The 15,746-nt window shown below is 34.7% G+C and overlaps 1 protein-coding gene across 2 annotated transcripts in view; it reads right to left on the reverse strand.

Moving 5' to 3' along the window:
• Positions 1-1,525: 1,525 nt before the first annotated feature.
• The window catches only part of CEP135 (centrosomal protein 135), a 35,118-nt gene continuing 20,897 nt past the window's right edge, over positions 1,526-15,746 (reverse strand). Inside the window, exons 19-27 of one of the 2 annotated variants that reach the window (XM_071743487.1) lie at positions 15,503-15,558; positions 14,393-14,561; positions 11,131-11,241; positions 9,191-9,376; positions 8,057-8,266; positions 6,878-7,080; positions 4,461-4,565; positions 3,939-4,085; positions 1,526-2,204 (exon numbers count right to left, since the gene is read on the reverse strand). In XM_071743487.1, the coding sequence (XP_071599588.1) occupies positions 2,183-2,204; positions 3,939-4,085; positions 4,461-4,565; positions 6,878-7,080; positions 8,057-8,266; positions 9,191-9,376; positions 11,131-11,241; positions 14,393-14,561; positions 15,503-15,558 (1,209 nt within the window). In that variant the 3' untranslated portion in view covers positions 1,526-2,182. Of the gene's footprint in view, positions 2,205-3,938; positions 4,086-4,460; positions 4,566-4,590; positions 5,700-6,877; positions 7,081-8,056; positions 8,267-9,190; positions 9,377-11,130; positions 11,242-14,392; positions 14,562-15,502; positions 15,559-15,746 lie in introns of those variants that run through there. The other variant, XM_071743488.1, reaches the window with a different exon arrangement.

Consider the following 15,746-nt stretch of genomic DNA (forward strand, 5'->3'; position numbering starts at 1 on the left):
TTCAAGAAATGAAACACTTGAAGCAAAGTATTTAAAATACTTGAAAAGCGAAGTTGTATAAATATTACTTTTATTCTAGTTTCTTGCAAAAATGTATGTAAGAGAATAGTAACAAGGTAAAAGAACAGCTTTACTGCAGTCTGAATATTAGTATGAGAAAGCTGCACAGGTTTTGGTGACCCAAATTATACCAGTTTTATTATACCACCTGTGCTCAACAATCCACTTATTCTACACGATGTATATTAATCTCAGAATTACTACCAATTGAAGTGTTACAGTTTTAATTGCACTGTAAAAATATACATTATTTTGTATGGTGAAATATAGTAATTGAAATAGAATGGAACAGTTGTCATAATTTTAAAAATTCTGATTCCAAATGAAAAGGGCTTATACACAAAATAAGATAACTGCAAGTCACAATTGAAGGTACTGAGCAGAACACAAATTCTTTTCTCATTCTTATTGAACTGCTTCATTCTGAATAATTAATGTCAATTAGCATCAGTGGAAACTCCTGACTTAACTGCAAACAGTATTAATATGTAAATAACACTTAGAGATGATGATCTTTCCATTCCTGTAACTGGCAAATGAGAGACATAAAAAGTAACAATGATGAGATGAACCCACTATAAAATAAACAATTTCTGGCTCAGCAGCCTAATGGGTACAAGTATTTTCAGGTACTTCTGAATGGGTGTTCCAAGTTGGTTTTAATGAGTAAAATTTAAAACAGACACATATTAAATAAAATCCCTGACAAAACAGATGAAAATTAAAACAGATTTATGTAGGTTGCAACAGCAATTATTTATCTGTGAATGAGACAGTTATTTCCAGTCAACACAATATTCTTCAGAATTTCTAACTGTAACAATCTTAGTTCAAAGCAGACAAAATCTCAAAGGAAAAAAGTATATTTTTCCCCAAAACAATTTAATATGTTGCTTACACCTTGGCTAATAATACTAGTTGGTAATCACTTTTTTTTTTTTTTTTTTTTTTACACAACAAAGGCAAGCTGAACACTACCTGTTGGCCAGTACAGGGATGTACAATGATTCACCTTCACACTTCTAGTCCTACAGATATACATCATGTCAGCTTGAATGGTGGGTAATTATTAGAAAATTGTTTGTTCTTGAATAGAAGGATTATTTAATACACAATTATCTGCACAGGTGGACTTTGAGAGCAATCCAACTAATCTGACAACTTCTGACAACTAATCACAACTTACTTCACAGATTCACTCTTAAATGCTCTTCTGCTAAATAGAGTGGGTATTTGAAAGATGATTTCTCTTTGCATTTACCTAATGTGTGTCACAACATAAAGGCCTGTGTCACCTCTCCAACATCTTGAGCTTTAACTGTATAAAAGATTCCAGGTTCTGTTCTGATATTTTAAAACCAAAAACTGAAAAATATCTCTAAATGTGATTTAAAAAATTGAATACAAAGTACTTCAGAATTAGTTGAAAAATATTTAGAGAATTTAAATACATCTTTAAAATATATTTTTTCTGTATTTTTGTTACTTTTTATTTAAGGTTAGGATAATATTTTACATACTATTACACACAAAACAAAAGGAGATTAGTAGATGTTGGATGACAAAAAATTAATAAAGAATAATGAATATCTTTATTAAGAAAAGGTACAATAAACAAAATGCATTGACAAAACAGGATCAATACTTTAAAATACCAAAAAAAAAGATCTGTAAACAGAAAATCACAAACATAGGAAATCATGAGTATAAAATATACACTGGCTCATATTTTAAAGACAATCATGTATGTTATTCTATGTTAGTTCACACTACGATGAACAAACTTCTGTAACCATATGAGGAAACAAAATATAAAATGAAGAGACTGTCATATCAAGTACTTGTTGCTTCTTACAATTATTATGTTTGCAAAATAGAAAAAAACTTTAGCCAGTCTTGATGCAAAACCTGTAAAACCTTAGCCAGCAAAAAATAGTTACCCCAGCCAGCTGTGAAAGCAGAATTTTGCAAAGTTGATTACTTCATTGGTTCTCAGAAATTTCAAGGGTAATCATCAATTTGAACAAAACAGAGGTAGAATACAAGTCAGCCTTCATGATTTAAAAAAAAAAAAAAAAAAAGTCCTTGTAAGAAGGTAGTGCTTCAGTTGCTCAAGTAACGGTTATTCCTTGAAGCTCACATTTCTGGCAGAGAAAGAAAAAGATTTCTAGATTTAGATTCCTCGTATTTGCTTCCGTTATTCCTGGGTATTATCAACTGTTAGCATATTATCTAAAACTCTACATTCATTTCAGTGACTTGTTGCTCAAATGCTTAACAAATTAAATGTTAGATGAGGAAAATGTCTTGAGAAGATTAAATCAGATTAGAGAAAAGCACAGTTGTAACACCACGGAACAGTTATTAGACAGTACACTTCATCCTGGTTAACTCCCAAGAAGGTATAACTAAGCAGGGTGGAAGATGGTGATAGCACTTTTGGGATCATTCTAATGCAATAATCCATTGGTAGGTTTAGAAGGAAAGGCATGAAAAAATTAAACTGCATATGAGTTTTGTTGTTAAAAACTACCTTCATGAAACTGCTTCATGAAAAAGGGATATTTCTGACAAGATATGGTACAGAGCTGTCATTGTTCAAACTAAGTAGGCAAGCAGTAGGATAAAAATAGTTCATTACATGGTATTCTTCAAGTATATCAACTGGACTACTTTTATTGCTCTTGGGATTTACTGTAACAAGGAATACAATAGACAGTTCTCTACTGATGATATACTTTCTCAGAAATACATTAATCTATTACTATCTCAGTCAAAATGTTGACTTGCAATGTGACAGGGTTTGCAGGTTTGCCTAATTCCTCACCAGTAAATCACAATACAATCACAATACAATAATGTTTCATCCCCACTATCAATATCTAATTTGCTACAGTTTCCTTTCTTTGCTTTGTTCAAAAACTTGCAAAAAAAGAGAAAAAATGTTGAGTGTGGATCATGCCATGCCAACCTCAGTTCCCAGGAAAACCATGTTTTTGTTAACAAAACTAAGCTGAAGAACAAACCATATGTATTTACCAACAAAACTAAAGTTTAAAATCTTAGCAGTTTGGAATTCTGTTTCTTAGTAGTCTATCAGTTGCATAGTTAGATTCATGTTTATCTTTCCTTGTCACAGAATGGTAGGGGTTGGAAGGGACCTCTGGAGATCAGTTAGTCCAACCACTTCTGCCCTTCACTGCAGTTTAACATGTGGTAATAATCAGGCCTGTAACACGTAACTGACAATTTAAAAAAACTATGATCTCTAAAAGAACAAAACAGTCAGTGAAAATCAACAGATGAGAAGCTGACTTTGGTCTCTTTTTTATGGACTCCAGTGTTCATGATCTTATATATAGCATTCAAGCAGTAACAATGAAAAATGTATTAATTTTTATGCACTTGTTTTAGAGACAGTTTCGTCTAATGTGTAGGGTTCAAATACTTAAATTGGAATTTCTTGTGTGGACTGTCCTTTATTGCCATACTTTAGAGAATTTCATGGCATTTCTCTTAATATGACCAATTCGTTTTGCAGATAACTATTAACAATAATAAATTGGCAATATATATTTGGAAATAATTAATGAGAATAAGGAAGGTGATATATATTTTGAAGCTGTCAGCTGGTGCAAGACCAATAACAAAAACAAGAATGGGAATCCATTACATTATATGGCCTTTGGAGAGCACTTTGCATCTACTGTTTCAAATCAATATTTTATAGTATTTTATACTAGCAGAGTCAGCAAAAGGAGAACTTAAAACTACCTAAAGTGTGTAAGAATGTCATATAATTTTAAAAAGTATTACTTAGAAACAGTTTAAACCTAACTCTTCAAACAGAAACAATCTGCCAGTATCAAATGGCTTACTTTGGAGCTGATGCTTCATCAGTTGTCCTTACAGTGGTACATTCTGGAGAGTGTGAGGGAGACCTTAATGTTGAGCTGAGAGGAGGTGAAGCACGTAATGATGATGTGGAGAGACCATGTCGACGCATTTCCTGAACTGCACGCTCTCTACCAACAGACAGTAATTGCAGTTAAATAACACTTTGATGCTGCAGGATGTTAATGAAATAAAACAAATTTTCCCCCATAATTTTACTTGGTGATTTTGACAATACTTTACAAAGAGCCTTGTTTTCTCATCTTGTCACCAAGCTTTCTTCTTGATTTCATGAGAAGGGATTTTTTTTTTTAGTTACAATGGTAAACAACATTGATAAGAGAATTCAGAAACTGTGTTAGTTTGTTTCTTTTCAATAAGCACTTCTTAAGAATATCAGATTTTGCAAGACAACAGGAACACAATTTTCCACAGAAATTCCTCTCACTAAAAGTGAGAAAGAAGAAATGAGGAGTCACCTCACTGAAAACCCCCCTGCATCTTACCGTTCAAATCGTTCAGTTGTCAGTTGCCTTTTTAAAACATCAGAGTCAGCCTGCAGCTGTACAACTTTACTTCGAAGTATGGAAACCTCTCTATTACAGCTGCTTCTAAAAAAAACCACGAGAAGCAACAAAGTTTTCTTTAAACAGGGTCCTCTAGAAGCTTAGACAAATTAGAGCAAGATAAAACAAGAATAGATAACTGGACATGTTGTTTCACACAGACCAAATCAAAGACAAGTTTGAAGTGGTGAGAATCAAGTGAATGCAAAACAATGTTTCTGGAAAGCTAAGGTGAGAAAGAAGTGTGAAGCTGGCAAGCCTCTCACTACATCCTTACTACAGCACACCATGTTCTTTTTCAAATAAAGGTAAACAAAAGCATGTTTTATAAAAACAGACAAATCATTAATTTATTGATATGCTTTGTTTCAATGCAACATGTTCTTTATGTGTACACTTGAAGAAGAAAAAAAATCAGAAACTATCCACAAAAAATACAAACATAATGGCTTCAGTAATGGCTACAAACAGATATGGCTCCAGTAAAAATTATTTCAAGTATACTGGAACTATCTAACTAGTAATGAACACAGCTGAATCAAATGTAAGTAAAAATTGTATTAATGCAAGCTCAGACCAGCAAAACCTAGAGTATGCTTGTCAACTACACATTAGTGTTCAGGGCTGTTTCAACTACACAAAGAAAAGCAGCCTTGAAAATCTTAGATAATATAATTAATCATACTTCTTAGCAAATCATCAGCTTGGATGACTCAACACCTGGTCACAAAACACCATTAATTGCATTATAAAGTAAGCAAAGTAAGACTCATTAAGCATATAATACATTGTCTAAATCAGGATCTAGACAGTTCTGAGTTATGTTATTCCATAGAATCTTAAAGGCCAATAGAAGGTGGAGTGCTGAAATCTCCTCTGGAGAAGCAAAAATATACTAGTTTAGTGCTAAAGCACTGGACTTGAACTCTGAAAAATTAGTTCCACTCCTAGCTCAGTCACAGGCTTCCTCTCTGGCACTTGCTGGTCTGTGACTCCAGAAAGATGCAAACTGCTGAAGAAATTTGATCCAAAAAGAACCGCAGAATTTTTTTCCCTGTGTTCCCTGTTCATGATTAATGTTGCTAGAATTGTATCTTGATCCAGCATGTTGAGAACAGATGCAGAAGACAAGAGGTCTCGATGATATCTTATTCTAAGTCCTTCAGAGACAGGCATATGCTTTCAGGATGGAGATAAGAATTCAGGGCCCAATATCATTTTTGTAAAATAAGGAAAGAAAGCAAACAGTTTCATGAGTTCTGAGGCTATTCTATGTCAATGACATTTAAACAAAATTAAGGTAGTGAAGTAAATAACTCAAAAATTGAGAAATATTTTAATATGCCCCTATGCACAATATTGATCCTATAATAAAGTTACATGTTGATACCCTGGTTTTATCACAACACAAAAAACTGAAATACTAAAAACTGAATAATAGAAAATAAAGAACATACAGCTAGTTCTTACACCTGAACATTTGCCTAGCAACATGCAGAACCTTTGAGATAAAGAGGAAAACAATTCAATAGCTACTATTTTGTTAAGAGAACATTTTTTTTTCTTCCACCAATATCCTGTCCCTCTAACAATTCAAATACTGACATGCAGAATAAACAAGAAAGGAACCTCACAATGTGTGCAGAAGAAAAATTGTGAAAACGTAAGTATGAAGTTATTTAAACCGAGTTTCACAATGTTTTTACACAAAGATAAATTAAAGTCAAATGAATCCTCCCCCTTTTTAATTTTACTTTCATATTTAATTTCACAATCAGGACATTTCATTAATTTATTTTATTTGTATGCAATTAAATAAAATTCCCCAAGGAGTTTTCACCAAGGAAACAAAACTCAGCAATTTTAAAACATAAAGCAATGAGTTGTACAGGGCCAATTAATAATGTCATCATGTACAAATTCATCATGATTTGGATGGTTCTGTAGTGCAAATGTCTGCAACGTATCAGCTATCTCACCACTAGGTAGTTACGTCCACTAATAGGCTTGGAAGAAAAGAATTTTAGTGATTGCCATCTGGCAGAGTTGTACCAGGTAAGTGAACTTCAGAGAAGGTAGCACCACCTTGGACTGACTGATGTGAGAAAGAGTCAAGACCAGCAGAAAAAGTGAAGCAAACTTTCTGGAGTCTGACTCCTGTTTAAGCTTCCTGCTTGCACTAAACTGATGGCCACCAGAGTGCTGACTAATGAAAACATTATGAAAGACCTGTAAAGAAACTAAGCAAATGATGCCATGAAAGGTCAACAGATACTGCTGCAGAAATCTGCTCAGCCATACTGAACATCAAAATTTGACTTTGTGCATAGCACATAAGTACACTTGTTAAAACTTACAGTTTGCTCTCAGCGAGTGTTAGCTTGTCTTTCAACAACTGAATCTCAGAATCTTTCTCTTGGGATGTTAGATGGTTTTGAAATTCTTTGTCTCTACTGGTAGACAGCAATGTTTCAAGATTCTGAACTGTAAGTCTCTCACTGGATAACTGCTTCTTCAGCAGCTCTACTTCTGATTTTATATCTTGTAATTCACCCAGAACCTAGGATACAAAATTTATACATCACAGTACACTGATTAACAAACACACAAAGCTTGATTTTGTGCCAAGCTGCTAAAATACCCAAAATGATTGGAAGTTTCATAGAAATTAACAGGAAGCTGTGCTTACAAAACAAATTAAAGCCTACTATTATTTAAACTATACTTAGTTAAAAACTATTCAGGCTGTACATTCGTCAAATGTTTTCTGGGAGCTGGAAATGCTCAGTTAAGTAGATGAACAAAACTGGCTGTTAGCAGCAGTAGGCTTTTGCAGAAGTACAAAACCAGTATTTACTGTCCTTCAATCTATTTGTCTAGGTTGGCTTACAATTAGCATTCTTACATGCATGTAAGAATGCATGTTTTCCTCATCAGTTTTATGAATATGAACAAATTATGTGGGGATGAGAACTAGTGTTCTCAAGGTCTTAAATATTACAGTAGTAGAAAGTATGGCCAAGTCACTACATAAAGACACACTGATCAGCTGCAAATAACACAGAAATTATATTCAAACCAGTTTTAAATTCAAAACTGTTTAAATGATTTGAAAATATTTAATGAACTTTAGCTGACTCTAAATTTCAATGCATTTGAAAAAATACATTAGGTAAAATTATTTAATGTCTAAACAACAAATGCACAATTCACTTTTCATAAAAGCTGAAAAACTGCATGAATTAAAAATAGTACATAAAAGCAAATAAATATAATTTGTCTCTGGTATGGAAAAAAATTAGTACTGCCACATTTTGTTGTGATAATGAATGAAGCGAACTCCCTCTTTTTTCTGTAAAAAAAATGCAGGTATTGATCTGCATGTGGCAAAATTTGTAATTTATTTATAAACCCAAAGCCAGTAATGCAAATTTAACTTACCTTGCTCTTGGAAGTAATTTATTTCCTCAAATAACCACTAGCAGGCAAAGGAAGATATTTTGTTACAACCAACTAAATTTGCCTTTGCTGCTTACCCTTTCATAATCCATGCTTTTGGATGTCAGCTGTCGAGACAAAAGTTCTTTGTTAGACTCAAGTTTCACACAGAGCTCCCTCACAGAAGCCAGGTCTGCCAGCACAGAAGACTTATCCTGTTTTTCACGTTTAATGTCTTCTTCCAACCTGGACATAGTCTTTGTCATGGAGGAGATTTGAGTCTCATATGCTTGATGTGCAACAATATGCTAGACAAAGACAAATAAGGACACCCCTTCAGTGTTACACATTGAGTTAAACGTTCTCTGTTGGGTTTTTTTTAATACTTTCTTTTCCTTTCAAAATAAACTTTCTCTATAAAATTAACTGTCCTTTCCTCTTCTCTAAATCACAGCTAAGAACAACTAATAAACCTCTCTGCAATTTTTAATCACCAGCTTGAAGAATTATACAAGTACAAGTAGAATGAGGCTGGATTCCAGCTTCAGGAGAAAATTAAAAGCAAATATACCAAAATACAATCTATTTTTACTCAAAAGTCTCTAACTCCTTTTGGCTAAGTAAAAGCATGAGACAAAATATGGTCAATCCACAACTATTATGCTCTAAAACTTCCTTGATCTCCATGAAGTTGTTATTGCTTCTGAAAATAAAAATCTCATTAATTTCTATGCTATTGGACTAGGTTTCAGTATTATGGAAAACCTGATTCTGGACCTGGACTACAACTGTCACATTTTTATATTTACTCCCATCCACCACTGCTTCAAATACTTAATTCAAAGCTTCAAAGAAATACAAAAACTAAGCTCAAAAAATACTCATAAAGCTATACAAAGATATTTTGAAGCAACTAAACAAAAAGTCCTTACAGAGATGATAACATAACAGCAATGATCACCCAACAGAAGAGTATTACAAGTATTAAATAAATGCTGTGATTGTAATTTTGGTAAAGCACACAACAGAGAAGGGAAGTCTGCATAACCAAAATCAGTTACTCTTTCAAAAACTCAAAAATGTGTCCACGTTTGAAATGTTCCCATATAGGAATTATTTTCCATTAAAGCATTAAAAATAGCATGTTTGCTTTATGACTAAATACGTGACTGTATCCTACTTTTCTTGACACAGGATTTTTCTTGACAGAATTTAATTGCACAAATGATTACCCCTTCAATCTCTTTTTCCAGAAGTTCTATTCTCTCTCGAAGATGCCTCCTATCAGTGTCTACAGAAAGGAGTTCAAGTCGTATTGAGCTGCTCTCTCCCTCAGCCTGATGAGCCTTCATTTCCCAGTCTTCAGCTTGCGTGTGGAGCATTCGGAATTTCTCTAACAGTTCTTGGTTTTCTTTTTCCTAGATGAAACAGCAAATCACTCTGCAATGATCAACATACTGTTAAGTCGACTGATCTTACTTCATGCCTACCCCCTAAATTTTTTTTTTTCCTAAAAACAAAATAGATGTTTCTCTATTTTCTTAATCCCACTATCCAGAAGTTACTAAAGGGCATGATCCCATTTGCAAATCCAAATAAGTAAATAATTATAGTGATGCCATTCAGTTCTGTTAAACTCAAGTATTTACATCTAGCATTTGCTTCAAAAGCTCCCAGGGAAGCTTTATTTTGGAACTCTGTATCATCAATGGTCACATTACTGAGATGTACTGATCCCAGCACAGCCCTTTCCAAGAAATTCCAGGAGGAGTCTGTTTTGAGCTCTTTCACTCACTAAAATCTTACAAATATAAGTCTTATAAATATGTAGAGTGATAATCTGTATTTGGGCATGTGCACCTAGGGAGTCTATTATAAAAGTACAAAACAGCAAGCTTTAGCATCTACCAGCTATGTAACTAACAACAGAACAAATGTTGTTGGGAATTTTAATTTGACCCAGCTACAAGTGCACATCATCAGGCAGTGATTAACTTCTTCCTTTGTTTAGTTCAAATCCCTTATTTCCCAGTTCCTGTAACACAGACTGGGATTAGCATGCTGGTGGTTTGAATCAGATTTATCTAATGAGGAAGGCTGCTATTTTTGAAAGTCCTTCTATGTTTTCTCCAGAACCTGCAAGGTGCAGATAGAATCAGATGGGGCATTAAGAAACAGATTAAACAAGCTAACACTATGTTAAAAAGTAAATCCTTGTCTCCAGAGGCAACACACAGATGCAATCCTAGACAAGCACTGAAAATAACCTCTCATAATTGGAGACTGGCTTTACCTTCTACAGCTTCTTGGTAACTGACTTAAATAACTGGATTCCCATGTGGCCACATCTGTAGCTGAAGCACTTTTGACATATATCATAAACTTAAGCAGTATGTTAACATCAAACTCTCAATTTAAAACACCTGAAGTTTAGTTTTTCTGTTCCTACTTGTTACAAATGGTTGAATTAAATGTATTCATCCAGAGGTGCAAGGCAAAGTCAGATACAAACTCATTCTTTCCTCTTCAAAGTCATGTCATATATTTGACAGTTCCTGTTGGCTTTTTATTTGGTTTAGGGGGGGGAAAAAGGGGGGGGAAAAAGGGGGGGGAAAAGGGGGGGGGAAAGGGGGGGGGGAAAGGGGGGGGGAAAGGGGGGGGGGAAAGGGGGGGGAAAAGGGGGGGGAAAAGGGGGGGGAAAAGGGGGGGGAAAAGGGGGGGGAAAAAGGGGGAGGGAAAAAAGGGGGAGGAAAAAAGGGGGGGAAAAAAGGGGGGGAAAAAAGGGGGGGAAAAAAGGGGGGAAAAAAAGGGGGGAAAAAAAGGGGGGAAAAAAAGGGGGGGAAAAAAGGGGGGAAAAAAAGGGGGGAAAAAAAGGGGGGAAAAAAGGGGGGAAAAAAGGGGGGAAAAAAAAAGGGGGGAAAAAAAAAGGGGGGGAAAAAAAAAAGGGGGGAAAAAAAGGGGGGGAAAAAAAGGGGGGGAAAAAAAGGGGGGGGAAAAAAAGGGGGGAAAAAAGGGAATGAAGGACAAAAAAATAAAGAAGAAAATAGGACAAGCACAGAGAATAACAAACCATACGTTTCTTAATTTATTATGTCCTAATGAGAATGTGTTATACTCTAAATCCAAGGGATTTATTGAAATAGTAATGACTGCCTGCTGATTATAGTTTTACCTTTGAAGTCATCAGGGTCTCAAATCTGGACACTTCAGCTATATAATTATGAACCCTGGTTTTCATTTCTTCTTTTTCCCGTATTGCATCCTCAAGCTCAGTACTGATAGCCTAAAAAGATTACATAAAGGCAAAAAAGTGCATTAGAGTAAATTGATCCTATATTACTGTATCAGAGCAAATCAAAGTAATTGCATATGGCCTAGATTTTATTCTGTTCTGTTTTAAAGTAATTTAGTCAAAGCCCTTTGGGATTTCTAGGGATCAGAAATATCCCCTATTACCTGAGAAACACCAAGGAGTTTTCCAGGTAAGAATAATCACAGAAAACAACCGGTGCCATACCAGTTCATAAAAGCAGCAGCTTCCCTGACAATATACCCCTGTCATCTTTGGAAATTTCAGCACACAGATATTTAGGAATTGGGGGTTTATTTAGACTTAAGATTCCCTATCCATGAGTGTAGGAAAGTTTTGTGTCACTAGAAAGTCAGTTGTATAAAAAAAAGAATGTTTCTTTTAAAGTAGAATTTCAAGACAAAAGAACTAAATGCATTTTTAAGATCATGCTTGGACACCAAAAAATGCACCATGGTATTTATTTGATATGTTGGAACTGTCAACTCTGGTCCTCTCAGGTTCATCTTTCACCTTTCTCTGGGTCCTCTAGCACACATAGCAAAAAAGGCAAGTATCTTCTCTTATTCCCACTGTCAAATGCAGGAAAAATACAACATATGGCCTTATTTCTTTCCCTTTGTCTCTTTGAAGTATATTAATATTAATTAACAACAGCCTTTTTATTGTGTCCCTTATCTAACACATGCTGAAATCAGTCTGCTTGTCTGGTGGCCTTTCCAAGCACACTGGGAAAGCTTTAGTCATCATATTATAGTAATATCTACTATTACATCTTATTAGATACCTGTGACAAGCACCTCTTGTTTCAGTAATATAGCCACATATCTATGTACTGTACCATAGGTTTTGCAAGAATTATTCAGGGTACTACATCACTTACTTAAAACACTTTGCTATATTGTACTTCTAGCTTCAGCCTCAACTGGGTTGACTGAGGGGAACTGAAATAAATGCTGACAACCCCTTGGTTATTTTTAATGTTGGCATTTACAGTGAATTAAACCAAACATTTTTATCTCATCATCAAAATTGTTCAAGGCATCTGAGTCATGTTGAGCTGCAATAGTTGCATTTGCCATGCAAACTGAATATAATGACTCACAACAAAATTCTGGGCTAGCTCTTTAAATCACATTCACATATTCTCTATGTAGTCTTCCTAATGTTTAGCCAAATAAAAATGTTCCTTAGCCTATAAAACACTGGACACATTGTCCGTACACACATTCTACTATACAAAGACATCTGCATCATGCACTTGGAGCTGGAAGGCTTTTGGTCAGTAGTAACCAGCTAATTCTGTGCCTCAGACTATGTGAGGGATTAACAAGATTGGATGCAATTCAGGCTCTCCAAGCCATGGATCCAAGACTCTGAGAATTCCAAGGAAGAACAGATAAAGCAATGATGATTGAGAAGAGTGCAAATGGATAAAGCCCCTTGTGCTCTTGAAAGAATAAGCCTTACACACCAGTGGCTCCTTTAACTTGCAGATCCCTGCAGTACATCTCAAGATGAAGATGTCACAATAATAATATTAATGATAATGAGAATCCAAACAGTTCAGTTCACTGAATCTCTCAACTATTTCTGTCTTGAAAAAATTTTATGTAGCGTATGCCGTCAATTTTATACAACTTATCTCTCAATAAAATATTCAAGGATACTCTACAGAAATAAGTAATTCAAGGCATTAAAGATTTTATTTCAACTTTGATTCTGTAACCGACATAAGTTTAAGTTGTGACTTTACAGCACACACTTTACAAGGAAATTTATTTAGCTATCCATAGCTAACAGGGAGTGTTTACCTCCCAACCTGAAAGCCAACCATGAATACACTTGTTGATTGCTGTTGATTGCTGAGTTAACTAACTCAGCACTCATAACTCACTTCTCACCTGCTTTTTGGCCTAAAGTGACTGACTGGCTAGCTGTTAGCAAGTGGGTTTGCCATGACTCAAAACTAGGAGAGAGCTAAGGGAAGATGAAACCATATACAACTAATAGGAGTAAAAATTCATGACATAAAACTCTGCAAGCAAATAGTACCTGAACAGAATCTCCACTAAAAAACAAAACACACGCACGAAAAAGGTGCAATTATATCTGAACTCTAAGACACCACCTCACCATGACACCTACCTTACCAATGCAAAGACAATCCAGTAAGAACATTTCTCCAGGGAAATAGATGGCACCTTTGAATTCACCATCTAAAAACCCCACACAACCTTGACACAATGGAAAGGGAACCCTTCCTATTCCCATCGACTGTGCATCCTTACCCATTTCTGAAATCAGGAAACAAATTCAGACTATTATTCAGGACTATCATACCTTGAAAGTAAGTTTTCTTCAACCCCTCTGTCTTTCAGCTTTTAAACCCTATTACATTTTCTCCCCAAACATCGACTTTTCCCCATACATCAGTAAATGCAAAGTCCCTGCTGACCAACACACATGAATGGAAACTAACTGCCAGAACTGGAAATTTAAAAAACTGCCAATACCTCTTTACAACCACCACTATCAAGGTTCACAAAACACAAACATTAAAATCTACATTCCAAAACATTCTAATCTCAAAATGTGGCATACCTCACTCAATACATCCAACACTTCCTGAAAACAAGATGAATGAAACTAATGAATGTCTAAGCACCAGAATTAATTCAAATGTGCTAACAACCTCCATGCTTTCACCTGACTAATAACCCAGTACCCATTTTTGTGGTTTCTTCCTGTCCCTCAATAATCTGTGTTCCACAAATAAAAGCCATTTTTTACCAAACAAATAGCAACAATATAACCAATTGACATAATTTATTCCAGTATAAACAATACTGCTCTTGATTTGTTTTATTTTGCCTTTTTTTTAATCTGAGGAAGGGTGACAAAACTGAAAGCTTGTTTATTTCTCCCCACTGTATTGACCATGCTTAAGTATCTAAAGTAATTGCTTTTATAATTCTTCCCCGCTATTTTTAATAGCCCAGTGTTCAAAAAAATATCAATTATTAAACACACCAAATCAAAATTGAAGACATAGCAGTTTCGATGCATCACTAAACAAGCAGTAAATAGTTTAATACTTCAGTATTACGTACTGCCTTCATACCTGATTTTCTCTGGCCATTGTAGCCAGGTCATCTTGCAATCGTCTGTTTTCTTTCAGAGCCATTTCCTTTACTCTTCCTGTTTCTGCAAGCTCCATGTGGGATGTATCAAGCTGGCGGTGTAAGCTCTCTAGCTCACGGTCTCTGTTGCTCAGCATGTCCTTCATCTGGCTAGCAAGTGAAAATCTTATTTAAGTTGTCCCTTCTTATACTATAGCACATACTGCTGAAAATTATCAGACATGGATTTTGGATATGCAAAAGCTTTTGGTTTTCTTCTTTAAAAAAAAAGGTAGATACTGCTCTCTGAAGGCTGATGAACTGAATCTAAACAAACATAAGCTAAGCATGTAAAATGTCAGTAAACATAAATAAAATAGAATTAATCTTCAACCTTGAAGATGTAACTGGTAAGATGTATCTTGTTAGGCAAAAAATTTATCTTTATCTGTGTTTAGTAGTGGTTACAGTACCTTAGCCATTGGATATTTTAAAAACTATAAGGAAGAAGACAGCTTATTTGAAAGACACCAATCAGAAGTGTAAGGAAGAGATTAAACAAAAAAATCAGAAATATAAATATGTAATATAAGATGCAATATAATACTTTTGCATTAAGTTTTTTCTATAGTTTTAAAAGTCATGATTAAAAAGAGACAAGAAGCTCAGATGGAGCCCAGTTAAAACCTACATAAATATATTTTAATTAAAGCTGTACTGGTAGCTTAAGCTGGAATAGTTTACCAATCATCAGAGTTCAGCTCGGGGTTTTACCTGGGTCAGTCTAATAGTATCTAGGGGAGTACTTGGAATTCTAAAAACTATTTCTTAACTGAGAATTAAGAAATGATACCAATTTAGGAAAATTAATATAGATAAATAATTGATAATGGCTGTCCTAACAGTATCTTAGCAGCCTGCAATATAATTGCAGGGGAAATATCCTCAAAAGTTGTGTACATCTTTCTCAACACATTATGCTCCTCAATACAACTTAAACAGAATTAACTCCATTTCACCAAAATAACTGAAATAGCCATCTACTTTCACTTTAAAATGACTAGACAAAAAAAAAAAAAATCACTGAAGAAGACATCCTAGGCTTTACTTACTCTTTTGAGGACTCCAGCTCAGAGAGAGTTAGACGTAAATGAGAAATCGTTTTTTCCTACAAAAAACAAAGGTTGTATTAGGTACTATTATAATGCAATATAAGAAAATATTTCAAGTTAAAGAACTTTAAATGTAAACCTTTATTTTAGCCCTCCACCAATAAATAATTGCATCTTTGCACATTTGAATTCCAAGCTTCTTTCCTTTACTGAGAAGGGATTGTCTTGTCACCAAAAATGATGG

The sequence above is a fragment of the Heliangelus exortis genome, chromosome 4 (assembly GCF_036169615.1).
Source record: "Heliangelus exortis chromosome 4, bHelExo1.hap1, whole genome shotgun sequence".
NCBI classification, from domain to species: Eukaryota; Metazoa; Chordata; class Aves; order Apodiformes; family Trochilidae; genus Heliangelus; species Heliangelus exortis.